General features: G+C 48.9%; 1 protein-coding gene across 3 annotated transcripts in view; it reads right to left on the reverse strand.

The window, feature by feature from the left end:
- Positions 1-581: 581 nt before the first annotated feature.
- Positions 582-15,576, reverse strand: part of NOL10 (nucleolar protein 10) — a 78,202-nt gene continuing 63,207 nt past the window's right edge. The window contains exons 19-22 of one of the 3 annotated variants that reach the window (XM_036263207.1): positions 11,563-11,736; positions 11,080-11,327; positions 3,779-3,881; positions 582-1,257 (exon numbers count right to left, since the gene is read on the reverse strand). In XM_036263207.1, coding sequence (XP_036119100.1) covers positions 1,147-1,257; positions 3,779-3,881; positions 11,080-11,327; positions 11,563-11,736 — 636 coding nt within the window. In that variant the 3' untranslated portion in view covers positions 582-1,146. Of the gene's footprint in view, positions 1,267-3,778; positions 3,882-11,079; positions 11,328-11,562; positions 11,737-15,576 lie in introns of all 3 variants that reach the window. The other 2 variants (XM_036263206.1, XM_036263208.1) reach the window with 2 other exon arrangements.

The raw sequence follows: 15,576 nt of genomic DNA on the forward strand, positions 1-15,576 counted from the left end.
AGAGAGAGAGACACATACAAATCCACAGATATGCACAGGAAGACACACACAAATCTGCAGAGACACACACACACACACCTTCTGGAAAAAGACGCTGCCTCTCAGAGCACAGAAGTGGCTAAGTGCCCCATGCTGTACCTGCCTGTGCAGCAAGCCAGTCTGTACAGAGGAGCAGCGACATGGTGGGATAAAACATCAGGGAAAGAGAGGGGAGGCCTGAAGAGGTAAGGACAATGCTGAGCCAAGAGGAAGAAAAAAAAGGGGACCAGAGGGACCGGACTGAATAGGGACCTGGGCTCAGAGGTGCTGAGTCAGTTACAGGCTGCCCAGCCTGGTTTTGTTAATGAACACATTCACCTTTTTGCTTATGGTGTTAAGTTAGAATCTATCATTTACTATCCAAAGTTACCATTCCAGTTGTGCATAAAGAAAGAAATGCACCTCCAAAATCATATTGATACCTGAGAAACTAAGGAAACCAAAGTTAATCTTCAAATTAATGCCAGGAATGAGTCTTTCTCAAAGAAGCTGTTCAAATGAAAGTATTTATTTTTATAAATGTTTTCTCCAGTTTATCTCTATGCACTTAAGAAACAGAAAAAAGAAATCTGTACTTAATCTTGTGTCAAGTATAAAAGAATACAAGTAGCTTCCATTTCTTGTTTTAGGTTGTTTCATTAATCTGTCTTTTCTTGGTATAAAAATATTTTTTAAAAAACCCCAAACTGACACACACACGTGCACACGCGCGCACGCACGGGGCTGCACAGGCGCAGAGCCGGCACTGTGCTTCCGGGTGGTCTGCCCGGGAGTGGCGGCGGCACCGCAGGAGAAAGCTCCTGGAACATGATCAACCTGGATTTTCAGCACAGGAGAACCTCCCATTTCATGGCACACATTTAACAATATTAAGAAATGACTGGACTGGAAAAGGACGATGTTTACGGGGAGGAGCAACATCTTTTGCACCCTGGGGACGATGCTCTGACCCAGAAGGCGCAGGGACAGGTTGCTGAATTTTAACCTCTGGAGATGTGTAAGAATCGACCTGGAGTGGAAGACGCGTGCTCCCTTTCTGTGCTCAGCGTGCTCTGATGACGGTCTCAGCTCGGAGAAGGCCAGCTCCCTCCGAGGCCACCTCCAGGCTCAGTGGAAGGGCCGCCCTCTCTTGTGTCTGGATTTCAGGTGACCAGCTGGGCGACGGAGTGCTTTCCTCTCCTTTCGGTGCAGTTTCTCAGCCTCCTGCTGCTGCTTCTGCTGTTCAGACTAGAAGAGAAAAGTAAATGAGAGGGAAAGAGAAAGAAAATTCCAACACCCCTTCTGGTAGCCAACAGAACGCCACAGCACCGATCACAGCCCTGCCGCAGGACCACAGGCCCCAGGGCACCCGGCCCAGTGCCAGACTCTGCTCTGACGAGCGCTGCCCTGGCAGCCGCAGCAGGACAAGGGCCCACTGTCGCTGTCACACAGGAAGTTCTAAACCCCTTGGCAGGACACGTGCCCTGACAGAGATGTCTGGACCACAAGGCATGAGACTGGCTTTCCAGCCACTGCAGTCCTGCTGGGAGGCTGTGCATGGGAACGGCCCTCTTAAAGGCCCCCCCAGAAGTCACCGCTGCTCACAGCAGGGCCCCGGTTTCTCGGAGAACTGGCTCTGCTCACAAGCACAACTTACGCACACTGCCCGACACACAAACCAGAAGACACGCACGTGCACTGCAGCGCACGGTGACCCACCACGGCTAAGCTCAGCCACCAGGGCTGCTTCCAAAGAATGTTCGGCTGTTTTCAGAAACTGAAACTCCCCTCGAAAGCCAGAGATTTGCTACCATTCAGCACTGATAAAAGCCCGGCAGACAAGTCACAAGTTCCTGGCTGGCTGCCAAAAAGGCTTTTTCTCAGCATTCGTTTGCTCAGGTGAGAGCTGGGCCCCGTTCCCCGCCCCAAATGACTTCACTACTTTTAGCCGAAATTCTTAAAAAAGAAGAATACTGACGCAGAATCCACACGAAGGCGAGAGCTGAGCAGTTTTACAAACACTCTGACGGTTTTGATGATTAAACTCCTGAATGTCCAGCTCAAAAGGTTTTCTTGGCGGCTGGAAATGCAGACAGTGACCTGGGAAAACTCTGCCAGGGACACAGGTTTCAAAAGTAGAACAATCGCCCTACAGATGCCTCTGACGCTCGCCTAACTGTGACCTATATTTGCTCTAATGGAGACAAGCATTACCTGAAAAGCTTCTCCCGGGGGCGGAGGAAGGGAGGTGGAGGGAAGGTGTTGACAAGTACACACTCCGGTTACCAGGTAAACGGGCACCAGGGCACCGCATGCAGCATGATGGCAGGTCACCTCCTCTGTGTGACGTACATGGAGTTGTTAAGGGAGTAAACCCTAAGAGTTCTCATCACGAGGAGAAAGTTCTTCTTTCTTTTGCTCTTGCTTTTTATTATACATATAGGAGATGATAAATGCTACCCCCTGTCCCCCAAATGTTCTCATCATTTGCCAAGTCTGATGCCATCAGAGAGAACTGTCAAAGAATCAGAGGTAAATGGGCAGAGGATCTGAACAATTTCTCCAAAGAAAATACACAAATGGCCAATACATACCCACAAAGATGGTATACATCATCAGTCATTAGGGAAAATCAAAACCACAATGAGCTCCCACTTCACACCCACTAGGATGATTACAATAAAAAAGACGGAAAGTAGCAAGTGTTGGTCAGGGTGTGGAAAAAATGGAACCTTTGTACACTGCTGCTGGGAGTGTAAAATGGTGCAGCCGCTTTGGAACACAGTCTGGCAGTTCCTCAAAAGTTATGAGATGATCCAACAATTCTACTCCCAGATGCTTCCCCAAGAAAAATGAAGACATATGTCCACGCAAAACTGTACACCTGCAGTTTCATAGCAGCATTATTCACAATAGCCACAAAAGGGGAAGCAACCTAAAACGTCCATCAACAGATGGATGAAGGAAGCATTACTCAGTCACGAAAAGGAATGCAGTTCTGATCCATGCCACAGCATGGATTCGCCTTGAAGACATGGTGCGTGAAAGAGGCTGGTCACAAAAGAAAGGTCCTATTGGCAAGTCCAGAGACAGGAAGATGACTAGTGGTGGCCTGATCTGTCTAGAACAGGACCTACCCTGCAGAGCAACTCGCCTTCTGGACTACAGGTCCCTGGGCAAACCGCACGTCACTGCCCTGAACGTATCAGACTCACTGATTCTTGGGCTTTTTAAAAAAAATGTTTTTATTGATTTTTTTAGAGAAGAAAGGAGATGGAAACAGAAACATAGATGTAAGAGAGATACATCGATCAGCTGCCTCCTGCATGTCCCCTACTGGGGATCGGGCCCACAACCTGGGCATGTGCCCTGACCGGGAACCGAACTGGGACCTCTCAGTGCATGGGACGACTCTCAACCACTGAGCCACACCAGCTGGGCACCAGTTCTTAGTCTTTTAAGTCATGGCCTTCCTATGGCCTTAGATGGCCAGGACTTCCACTTTACAACACTACCCCTTGGGTGGCCCAGTGACCAGAAACCAATAGGAACTGTCTGGTCACTAAGGACACCAGAAACACGCCTGGCTCTGCCAAAGCCATGCTGTGTGCTCTCAGCCACGAGCGGCTCTGCTGAGGGGACGTGCCCCCAGACACAGCATCCTCAGCAGGACAGCGGGGAAGGCAGCTCCGAGGCACACACCGCACCGTGGGAGTCCAGCTTTTGTCCGCAAATTGAACAACGACGTTACAGAGCTTACCCTCTTTAATGTGAATGTCAACTGCTTGCTGCCAACTGTGGTGTCTGATACGTTCAACGTCCCAGTTTTCGCTTCAAGTTTCAACCGATCTTCTAGGGTTTTACTGTAAGAAATGTAAGAGGATGCACATTAATTAGCATTATGTTTTGATTTACTATCTGAAACAAGTTTTAATTGGGACTGATCTCACGAAGAAACATCTTGTACACGTGGTGAAGACAGAAAACGGCTTTCACTCAGTACAAGTGACGGGAAGAATCAGCACGGCCGCGGTCATGCCTTGTGCTCAGCAGACACACGGGGAAAGCAACGGCTGTCAGAACACCCACTAATTTAGTGTCTTAAGTGGTGGTTCCAAATATTTCAATGGTTGCTACTTATCTTACTACAGCACCTTTCTGAAGCCTGTAATTTAGTGCAGTGGTCAGTGGCCCTTATGCCCTACAGCATTTTATATCTAAACCACACACAAGGTTGGTATGCATGTCAGCAACTCCTTCGCCTTCTACAAAGGAGTGAACACAAATTAAGCCCTCCAGGCGGAGAAGTCTGACTTTCCCTTCACCAGATCTGCATCTGAGCCGCACTCACCACCCCTGCTCTGTAAATCGTCCGTCCACATGATTCAAACAACAGCTATACTGATGGCGACAAACAACAGCTATACTGATGGCGAATTCCAGCCGATTCAGCCCCAAGTACCCTGAATGACTTCCTCATACTCCACCCAAAACTTAAATCTCATTTCAGTTCTTCATTGATTTCCCCAAACTCCTCTGGGTCCTCTGTGTGACCTGTGTCCCTGCTGTGGCTGCTGTGCTCTGCAATTCACGGTCACCTGCTAATGAACAACCTCCCATCGCCTCCTTACAATCCAGATGCTAATTGTGAATTTCGTTCCAGATATGTAACACTTTATTGCATGTTGTTATAATGTTTTATTGGACAATCAAAACATTGGCCCTTTTTGTTAACTTGGTTTAGAGGGAAAAACGGGATTAAGCCTAAAAATAGACACTTTCAAACATTTTTAGTGTCAGCACTAATCCTTCTGGAAAAGGCTGAAGCAACACCTTCACATCCCCATTCCAGTGATAAAACCGGAAGAGAAGGAAGAAAAAAAAGTATGGTTCTCCCATTCTGCTCCCTCCGCAAAATAAAGAAAACACACTTCCCCTTCCAACCCTCCTTGTACCAACTTAAAGTTGAATGTACCCTTTTAAACTTAATACTGAAAACCTGGCTGAATAAAAAAGGGGCGAGCTGTGTGAAAGGGTCTTCTTTTCCTGAGTCCGCTCCGATCTGGGACTAATGACCGAGTACAGCCCAGCTCCTGAAGACCCACAGGACACGGAGATGCGCCTTTGAAAGTCAAGCTCATGTTTGATGTCCGCACCGTGAGAGACCGGGCTCCAGTTTATGACGACTACAGTGCACTGCACACACCTTCTTTACATAATCTGAGACATAAAGTGGTTAGCATAAAAGTGGCACTCTTTTCTAAGCAATAATGTTATTAAGAAGCACTTTTAAAGTACTTTTCATCTTTAAAGTGCTTTACAGACTAACTAATTAATCCTTTCAACATCCTTGAGACAGAAGTATTTATCCTTTATAGATGGCGAAAAGGGCGGGAAGATATTAAATGACCTGCCCCAGGCGACACAGGATTCAGGTTGAAAACCCAGATTCCAATGCAAGGACTTCTTGTTTCCAGGCTTGTGACAGACCACATTTGATTTATAAAGTTTTGTTCAGGAAATTAAGGATTCTAAATGACAAGCTTCCACACGACAAACTGCATGGAATGAAACTGACTTTGGCTTTTTTTTAAGGCAAGAATCCAATGACAGGTAACCGGCCCGCCTTGCGTGTGAATTATGTCGGCCTAAGCAGATTCCACGACCTGCTCATTTCCTTTCTGCTCCTTGCAGAACCATAAACTCAGAAGTTTCAAAGTTAACAGGGACGGTGAATAACCATGGAGCCACTGAGACAAGGTGGTACACAGAAAACACTAATTTGGGAAGAAAAAGACTTTTCAAGTAAATTGTGGGAAATTACTACTCTTTTAAGAATGACCTATTTCCTCCACACTAGGCATATAAATCTGGGTTCCTCGCCATGTACTTGCGCCGCGCACCTGTAGGAACTTGTCCCGTCTGGGCTGCGTGAGAAGGAGCCATGGCAGAAGATCAGACAGGGCTGAGTGGAGACTGCCACATGAAAGCCAGCGCGCTTCCCCCTCTGCACGCGGCTCCGAGCGGGGCTGCCGGCCGCTCCACAGCCGCTGCTCCAGGGGAACTCGTCGCAGTGACGGGGAAGCAGCCGTCTCCGGGGCAGAGCACACCGCCGAGAGCACAACGCGAGAGCACAACAACGCCGAGAGCACAGCAACGCGAGAGCACAGCAACGCCGAGAGCACAACACGAGAGTACAACAACGCCGAGAGCACAGCAACGCGAGAGCACAGCAACGCCGAGAGCACAGCAACGCGAGAGCACAGCAACGCCGAGAGCACAGCAACGCCGAGAGCACAACACGAGAGTACAACAACGCCGAGAGCACAGCAACGCCGAGAGCACAGCAACGCGAGAGTACAACAACGCCGAGAGCACAACAACGCCAAGAGCACAACAACGCGAGAGCACAGCAACGCGAGAGCACAGCAACGCCGAGGGCACAGCAACGCCGAGAGCACAGCAACGCCGAGAGCACAACAACGCGAGAGCACAGCAACGCCGAGGGCACAGCAACGCCAAGAGCAGCAACGCGAGAGCACAGCAACGCGAGAGCACAGCAACGCGAGAGCACAGCAACGCCGAGAGCACAGCAACGCCGAGAGCACAGCAACGCGAGAGTACAACAACGCCGAGAGCACAACACAAGAGTACAACAACGCCGAGAGCACAACAACGCGAGAGCACAGCAACGCGAGAGCACAGCAACGCCGAGGGCACAGCAACGCCGAGAGCACAGCAACGCCGAGAGCACAACAACGCGAGAGCACAGCAACGCCGAGGGCACAGCAACGCCAAGAGCAGCAACGCGAGAGCACAGCAACGCGAGAGCACAGCAACGCGAGAGCACAGCAACGCGAGAGCACAGCAACGCCAGGGCACAGCAACGCCGAGGGCACAGCAACGCCGAGAGCACAACACGAGAGTACAACAACGCCGAGAGCACAACAACGCCGAGAGCACAGCAACGCCGAGAGCACAGCAACGCGAGAGTACAACAACGCCAAGAGCACAACAACGCGAGAGCACAGCAACGCCGAGGGCACAGCAACGCCGAGAGCACAGCAACGCCGAGAGCACAACAACGCGAGAGCACAGCAACGCCGAGGGCACAGCAACGCCAAGAGCAGCAACGCGAGAGCACAGCAACGCGAGAGCACAGCAACGCGAGAGCACAGCAACGCCAGGGCACAGCAACGCCGAGGGCACAGCAACGCCGAGGGCACAGCAACGCCGAGAGCAGCAACGCGAGGGCACAACAACGCCGAGAGCAGCAACGCGGGAGCACAGCAACGCCGAGAGCACAGCAACGCGGGAGCACAGCAACGCCGAGAGCAACAGCAACGCGAGGGCACAGCAACGCCGAGAGCAACAGCAACGCGAGAGCAACAGCAACGCCGAGAGCAACAGCAACGCGAGGGCACAGCAACGCCGAGAGCAACAGCAACGCGAGGGCACAGCAACGCCAAGAGCAACAGCAACGCGAGAGCAACAGCAACGCCGAGAGCAACAGCAACGCCGAGAGCACAGCAACGCGAGAGCACCGCAATGCCGAGAGCACGCGGCCTCCCGGGGTTCCTGCCTGTTCCCGCCCTCCGGCTCCTGCGTCTTTCCTACCCAGGCCGCAGGTCTGCCCCTGTAGGCTCCTTTGTAGCTGGTAGAAAATAATTTTAGGGGAAAATCTCATTGTCACAAGATAAACAGAACAAAAACCCATCTTGTGGGGATTTGCCAAGAAGATAGATGGGCTTCAGAAGGATGAAAGTGAGAACTACTCAGGACAGGGTAGAGCAGGCACAGGGGGGACCTAGATTATCAGTAGGGCTGTATTAAAAGAAAAGAGAAAAATGGGCACAAACTAAAAGGGGAAACTCAGATATTGATCAGAGGCCTAGGACAGCTGAACAATTCACCTGTCTGGGCTTTGCAGCACACAGGCACTAATGTTTCTATAACTAAAACTATCTGATTAACAAGAATGCTGGACGAGAGGTTTTAATATCCCTTTGCATGAAAATGGACTAGGGGAGTGGAGATATTCATAAAGGCAGTGCTGTGGTCTGGCACTTAGAGAGGCGAAATTAACTCACAATAAAGGAATTGGCCCCATAGTCCACATCACACGCGATGGAGAAACAGACCCACAGACGAACGGAGTTTCAGGTGCTCTGACAGGCTAAGCACCGGCTCGCTGACGGACGCTTACAGGTGCAGCGCGGCCCGTTTCTCATGGGCTCTGATGCTCCTTCACCAGCGCAGCTCGAACGCTGAAAGGTCCCGAACGTGCACTGCGGTGTGTGGGAACACGCTCTGGTGAGAGTGCAGTGCTCAGGCCTCTCCGGAGGGCGGTCTGGCCTTACCTGCGCACAGCCTCTGCATCCAGGGAATTCCGGCACCGGGCAGTATACTCTAAAAAGCCCACAACAGGCCCCAATGGACTCACAGGGCTCAGCCCCACCAAGACTTCACGCTTTTGGCCCTAAAGCTGGTTTCACTGTGTTCTTTACCTTTGCAACACTGCCAGCCATTTCGACATCCCCTGACTACTTCTTTCTCCTCTGACATAGAATTCAGTGTGCGCCCATTTCTCCTTATTCTCAGATGGTGAACAATCGGATTTGAGCCTGTCTGTTCCTCTCTACCCCCGGGTCAGGCCTCCATCACTCCTCGACTGGAACTAGCGGGCAGTCTGTTAGCTGGTCTCAGGAGCCAGTTTCTCCCCGTGTCTTCTCTCTCAAACAGATTTCTCATTAACGGTTTCTGGGAAATAGGGACTTTCTATGCCTCGATGTTTTTGTTTTTATTCTCTACAATAAACGTGTGCTGCTGTTATTATGCAAGTATTTACATAATGGGGGAAGGGTTGGAATAAATGTGATCATCTTAACTTTAGTTGGAAACCTTCCCTGGCTCCCCACTGCGTGGGTCGGGCCCAGCACACCTTCCTGGCTGCCAGCTCCACGGAGTCCGTGCTCTCACTGCAGAGAACAGTGTCCCTTCCACTGTCACACCACTGCCTCTGCCTAAAATGCCACCCTTCCCACCCTGCTTTTGGTGCTTATCTCTTCACCTGTCAAAAGACCAGTTTCAGTAAACCTCTGACAAAGACTTCCTTAACTCCCCGGTGACATCCCTTCCCTCCTGCTGTGCCCCTCATGGCCTCTGCAAAGCTCCCGGCGCACCGGAGAGAGGGGGCTCCAGGCCTGCAGGCTGTGCCCTCCTCTCCGTGCCCCCACCAGGCATTCCACAAATGCATGACTGACGGGTGCTGGCTGCATGAACGAGCTCACAAGTACAGCGGACTGTAAGGCAGATAACGTGCTGACGAACATATATGTTTGTCTAAAGCCATGTTACTAGGCCAAGCAGAGAACTCACTCAAGTATGAGTTACAATTCACTATTCACTTGTCCCTTTATAGAAACAATTTTACAGCTAGGCAAGTCCAAGTGAATATCTAAACATCACACACTCAATTTTGATGTGTTCTCCTAACTGCCTTGTGACAGCTCCCGGAACACATACAGTAGCCACTCCAGTTCCCTGAAGGATAATGGGTCAATGAAATAATATTATGATACAGCAAGCTCAGGATTTGCCAAAATAATTCAGTCAAGATAAATTCAATAAGCAGTTTGTGCCAAAACGCCAGCAAACTGCAGGCTCTCCATAGTAAAGGGTTATTGAACAACAGTATTTTTGTTCTAAGCTCATACAAGTATATACTTAGTATAAGTATATTACTTATATAGCTCCTCTTCTAAAGAATGTTTAATCCATGATGTTTAACTCAGAAGTTTAAGTGCAGCATATTAACTTAGCTATTATTTATTTACAAATAATATATGTTCATCCCCTTTGTTGTTGTTTTTTTTTTTATATCCTCACCTGAGGACATTTTCCCATTTTTTGTTCAGATAGAGTGGGAGGGAGAGAGAGGAAGGAGAGAGAGAGAGAGAGAGAGAAACATCGATGTGAAAGGGACACATCGAGTGGCTGCCACCTGCACGACCAACCCAGGTCTCTCTGGACTACAGGCCAACGCTCTAACCACTGAGCCAAACTGGTCAGGGCTCATCCCTTTTGTTTTTTACATTATATCCTGCTGAACCCCCAGGCAGAAAAAGAATGTCCGTGAGATTAGTCTCCCACCCCAAAACTATGGCCTCCTGTTACCATGGTTACACTACAAACAACTGCTCCCACATTTTCCCAGTCAGTGGGTTGGGGGTAAATGGGTTTTTTCAGTAAACCTTGAGCAGGGCACTTCGAGTCGGCGGGCGTGTGGCCACCGCAGACGCCGCTTTCACAGAGCGCTCCTGTGTCGGCGCTCGCCCAGGTACTGGGCCAGGACTAGGGAGGAAGTCAACGAAGCCGACAGGAGCAGCAGGTGTCTACCACGGGACTCACTCCACAGGACCCGAACGCCAGAGGCACGCTGCCAGGGGCCCGACGGAAACACGGAAGAGTGACCGCCCCGTAGGAAGCGGCTGCGGGCTGCACGCGCGGCTGGGGGGCGGTAAGCGGAGCAGCCTCTCGGGAAGGCGGTCTGGCCGCTTCTCGAAAGGCTAAGCAAACGTTCCCATACGACTTCCAGCGCCGCGTCCATGTGCCCGCTGCTCCGGGACACCACTTTCCTCACCTCCAATTCTCCCGCAGGCTTAACCTTTCTGGCAAATTTTCCAAGTGACCTTTTCAATAATCTGGTAAACTGAGATAGGGGTAGATGTAACTGAAATTCTCATTTAAAAATATAACTTGTTAAGAGGCAAAGAATGTTACTTCAATTGCCACTGTACACAAGACTAAGTAATGACCTGTAGGGCACAGAATAAGACAGTGTCTGCAGTTAGGGGACCTGCAGATAAACCAGGACAAGCCGAACACACATTGACCAACACGCAGGCTACACCCTGCACCTTACTGTGTGCAAACTAGACCTCGAGGAGGGGTTACGAAGAGTCACGAGAGACCAGTGTGCTTCCCTCACGTGAACTCCCAGACTGGATGCAGGCTTAGGCACCGTGCCCCAGGAGCAGCAGGGCCCGGCAGTGCACTCACTTCATCAGCTTCTGCTTGGAGGCAGAATCTTTGAAGCTCCTGAATTCTTCGCCTGCTTTGATCTCATAAAACTGGGGCTTGAGGACCGTCTGCTGGTCCTCCCTGCGCCGCTCCTGCCGCTGCGCTCTTTCCTCCTGCTGCAGGAGCCTGCGCTGCTTCCTGACCTCTTCAACCCAGCCTTTCTCATCGTCGGAGCTCTCAGAACTTTCCGCATCGCTTGGCTTTCCTTCCGGTTCTTCCTCCTCTTCCTGAAAATAAAAATAGTCAGAAGCAGCTCCTTTCCCCAACCGAACGCCGACCCACTGTTTTCTTAAACAGCCTGAGCCCTCAGAGTACGTGACATCGCGTGCGTCGGGGAAAGCGCCCGGGACTGAAGACGCCCCGAAGGCCAGGCGGTCACACCGGCTCTCCGCAGGCGCTTCCCACCCGCACAGCCACGCCACCCTGGGGCAGCAGCCCGCTGCGCAGCACACAGCACGTTACGTTTCCACGATGCTCCTGCTGCTCCAAGAGTCGTAGTTTCTTCTTCCTTTTTTCACTAATTCTTGAAACAAGTGGATTCAAAAGCCTAAACTCTTCACTCTCTTCATCTACTTGGAAGTCGGGGTTCTCAAACATAACTTTGAACCGGTCGTCGGTCAGAATGTTGGGAAGGCTCTGTGGAAAGAATGCAAACACTGGAAGTTAATCTCCGAATAAAGTCGAACAAGAAGGACAGCTTTAAAATATTTCCTTCAATTCTAAATTAATAAACTGCACAAGGGCATAACATCACATTATTGTGAAATGTTTTCAGGACTTTCTAATTGCCCTAGTTCTATCTCCTGCCCACAAACAAACTCTATTAATTCGTTCATAAATGATACGCATTACTTGGCCATTACACATAATGAGGTAAGAGCAAGCCTTTCTGACTTGCCTTTTTTATGTTTAATATCTTAAAAGCTGAGACACTTTATTTTTTAAAATCCTCACCTGAGGACATGTTTAGAGAGAGGAGAGAAGGGAAGAGAGAGAGAGACAGATATCGATGTGAGGGAGAAACATCAATCAGCTGCCTTCCGCATGCTCCCCAAGTGGGGATCAAACCCATAACCCAGGTATGTGACCTGACCAGTAACTGAACCGGCAACCTTTGGGTGCACAGGACAACGCTCAACCAACTGAGCCACTCTGGCTGGGCTATGCTTAAAACATTAGAAAGAATTTTCTTCAATAACATTTTAATGCTAATCACTTTTTGAGGAAATTCATCTTTCTGAAACATGGCTTTTTAAGTATAGCTACTCTACTGAATTAAAACAAGTCTTTCAACTTCTCATTCCAAAACTGGGAGAGGAAGTGTACACTGACAACAGTCGAGGATTAACCTGGGGGAGCTGGTGGTGTGAGGGGACTGACTCCAGTTGAGTTACTAGGAAACAGGAATATTTCCATCCCTCACCAGTTTTCCCTCGGCCATTTAATTGTTCTCACAGACGCAGTGCCAGACTCTGTCACTGTGACGTAGTAAAACTTAGCTGTTGAGACAAATCTGGAGAGCTCAGGACTGACCCTAAATTCCTCTGGATCTGCACCATCTCTGAACAGAGAGTTGACTAGAATGTATCGCAAACCTGTATATTCATGTGATCAGATGACCCTCTCATTCCTCGGGGTTTTCGTACTGTCCTTATCTGCCATGGGCTTGGAGACCTGGTGAGTCAACCTACTTACTGTGGTTTGTAACATAAACAGTCTGAACACAGGCTGAAAGGCTGACCTGTTTGTGGGGGACTCTAGCTGTAATGGATGGACTTTATTTTACTGACTGTTTCTACACTATTGAGAGTAAATAAGATTGTCGGTAGTTGAGTTCTGAATAGTGTACTTGTGCACACACACACACAAAACTGTTAAATCATGAGACATTAAGGAACTTGGGTTGTTCATTACTTGTACGTACTTAGAATCTGATAAACACTCACCTAAAATTCTGATATATTGAATGTATATTCAAGACATATCAAACAATGATTAAATATAATTTCCAAGACAGGTTTAGGTTCAAGGAAGAAACAAACACAGGTACGATCTAGTCCCTGATCCTCAGGGGCCCACTCACAACACACGAGGAAGAAAAGCTGTGTGCTCCAAGGTACCTGATGAAGGGGCAAACAGGTGAATGGGCTCTGGGGGCAGAGGTAGAAATTAATCTTAACAAGAGACATCTCAGAAGGGTTCACAGGGATGTGGAATCTGGGGGCAGGCTTAAGAGTTGAGCAGGTTTCAAGAGACAGAACTCTGAGGAATAATGGCAAAACCTGAAGAAGTATTTTTGATCGGATCAGACTGCACAGGGAGGACGAGATGACAGGCAGGAGTGCGCTTCAAGACGCAGACGATCAGGGATGCGCCCCGAGTCCGCAGCAGCGGGCGTGTGCTGGAGGGCTGAGGGAGAAGCCAGACTCACGAGGAAGACTAAGCGGCCCCTTGAGGAAACAGGGGAGAGACAGGGCCTGAATGAGGGCAAGGGGAACCTAAGAATGGGAAAACCTGTCTTAGAGTTCATGACACCACGACTTAGGCGCCATCAGAAAAAGAGGCGCAGGTGAAATGAAAGGCAAAAGCTGTATTCTAAGAAGCCAAGCTGTCCTCTAGCGAGTGAGGAGATGCATGAACTGGTGCATGCGACACGGCTTAGTGCTACAAAGAATGAGCTACCAGGCCAGGAAAAGACAAGGCAGAGCCTGACATGCACAGGGCGCAGTGAGAGAAGCCAGTCTGGAAAGGCTGCACACTGTGCCTTTCCTACTCTACGACACAAAGGAAAAGGTAACACTCTGGAGACAGTAAAAACATCAGTGTTGCCAAAGGCTGGGGGTGGGGGTGGGGGTGGTATGAACAGGCGAAGCAGAGAGGATTTCAGGGCAGTAAAACTACTCTGTATGAGACTGCAGTGGTGGACACCTGTCATCAGGCATCTGTCCACACCTGTAGAATGTACACCACCAAGAATGAACCCTGATGTAAGCTACAGACTTTGGGTGACACTACATCAATGCAGGTTCACCAATTTTAATAAATGCATGCCCCGGTGGAGGATGTGGAAAGTGGGGGGCTCTGCATGTGTGGGAACAGGGGTGCATGGGAAATCATTGGACCTTCCCCTCAATTTTGCTATGACCCTAAAACTCCTCTAAAAATATTAAGTCTTAAAAAAAAAAATCCAGTGAATGAGAAAAATTAACAAACAAAAAAGAAATTAGTTCCATTTAAGACTGGTTAAGTCAATGGCGATGACTCATGCATGCTGCCCGGATTCTGATGGACACCATTAGGTGCCTGGGACGCAGCATCAGGTCTCAGGCCGAGGGGAAGGAGCTGAACTGTCTAATTTTGGAGTTATGTGTAAATACAGGATAGGTGATGTTGTCAAAGATCCAAACATTTTCAAACGAACAGCTCTTAACTGATTACATATTTTCAGGTAAAAAAATAAACAGAACCCAAGGAAAATGTTTTCCCTTTCATCTTACTGTTATTTATCAAATAACGATATTTAATAAATAACAGAGAAACATGTTTAAAAGAACATGTTGCTAGTACTCTTAAGATTTTTTTTCTCACTTTAAACAAATAAATTGCTTTGCCTAAAGACAAGTTTGAGTTGGGAGAACAATTATAAAATAAAAACTCTTCTGACCCAGCTGTAAAAATATTTCCCCCGAGATTTTCCCTAATCTAATTGTTTGTTTTCACAGCTGTCTTTTTTTTTTAAGTAGGATAAGATGTAGTTAGTGATGGATGTTCTGCAGTATTTTACAAGTGTCTGGCTGGTGATCTTGCCCTATAAATACTCATGTATATGTGCTGAACACTTGCCACTCAAATATGGAAAACATCCTGAAGTATTGTTTATATCACAGCCCTACCTCAAAGACCTATATCTGTAGATCTGAGTAGGATGTTCATTAATATTTTTCCTAACATAGTAACACATATGAGGAATGTTTGACATTTAAAACAAATTAACTCTTGCCCTGGCCGGTTTGGCTCAGCGGTTAGAGCGTCGGCCTGCGGTCCAGAGAGACCCAGGTTCGGTTCCCGCTAAGGGCATGTACCTCGGTTGCAGTTTGTCCCCGGCCCTGGTCGGTTGTGCGGGTGGCAGCCACTCGATGTGTCCCTTTCACATCGATGTCTCTCTCTGTTCCTCTCTCTCCCTCCCACTCTACCTGAACAAAAAATGGGAAAATGTCCTCCGGTAAGGATAAAAAAAAATAATAATAAAACAAATGAACTCTTACAATGCCGTGTTAGCTGGGAAGTGAAGGTGATGCAGACCTCTGGTAAGGAGGTGGCTGGAACACAAGCGTCACCTCTGCTAAACCGGAGCCACTAGAACAACACACGGGGCTTTCAGAAGTCACAAACCCTTGAGATGAAGAGGCCAGAAAAGGGAGCAGGAGCAGTAAGATTCTGGAAGCAAGAGGGAAGCCTAGTGCCTGGCTCTCCGAA

The sequence above is a fragment of the Molossus molossus genome, unplaced genomic scaffold (genome assembly GCF_014108415.1).
Source record: "Molossus molossus isolate mMolMol1 unplaced genomic scaffold, mMolMol1.p scaffold_m16_p_15, whole genome shotgun sequence".
In the NCBI taxonomy this organism is placed as follows: Eukaryota; Metazoa; Chordata; class Mammalia; order Chiroptera; family Molossidae; genus Molossus; species Molossus molossus.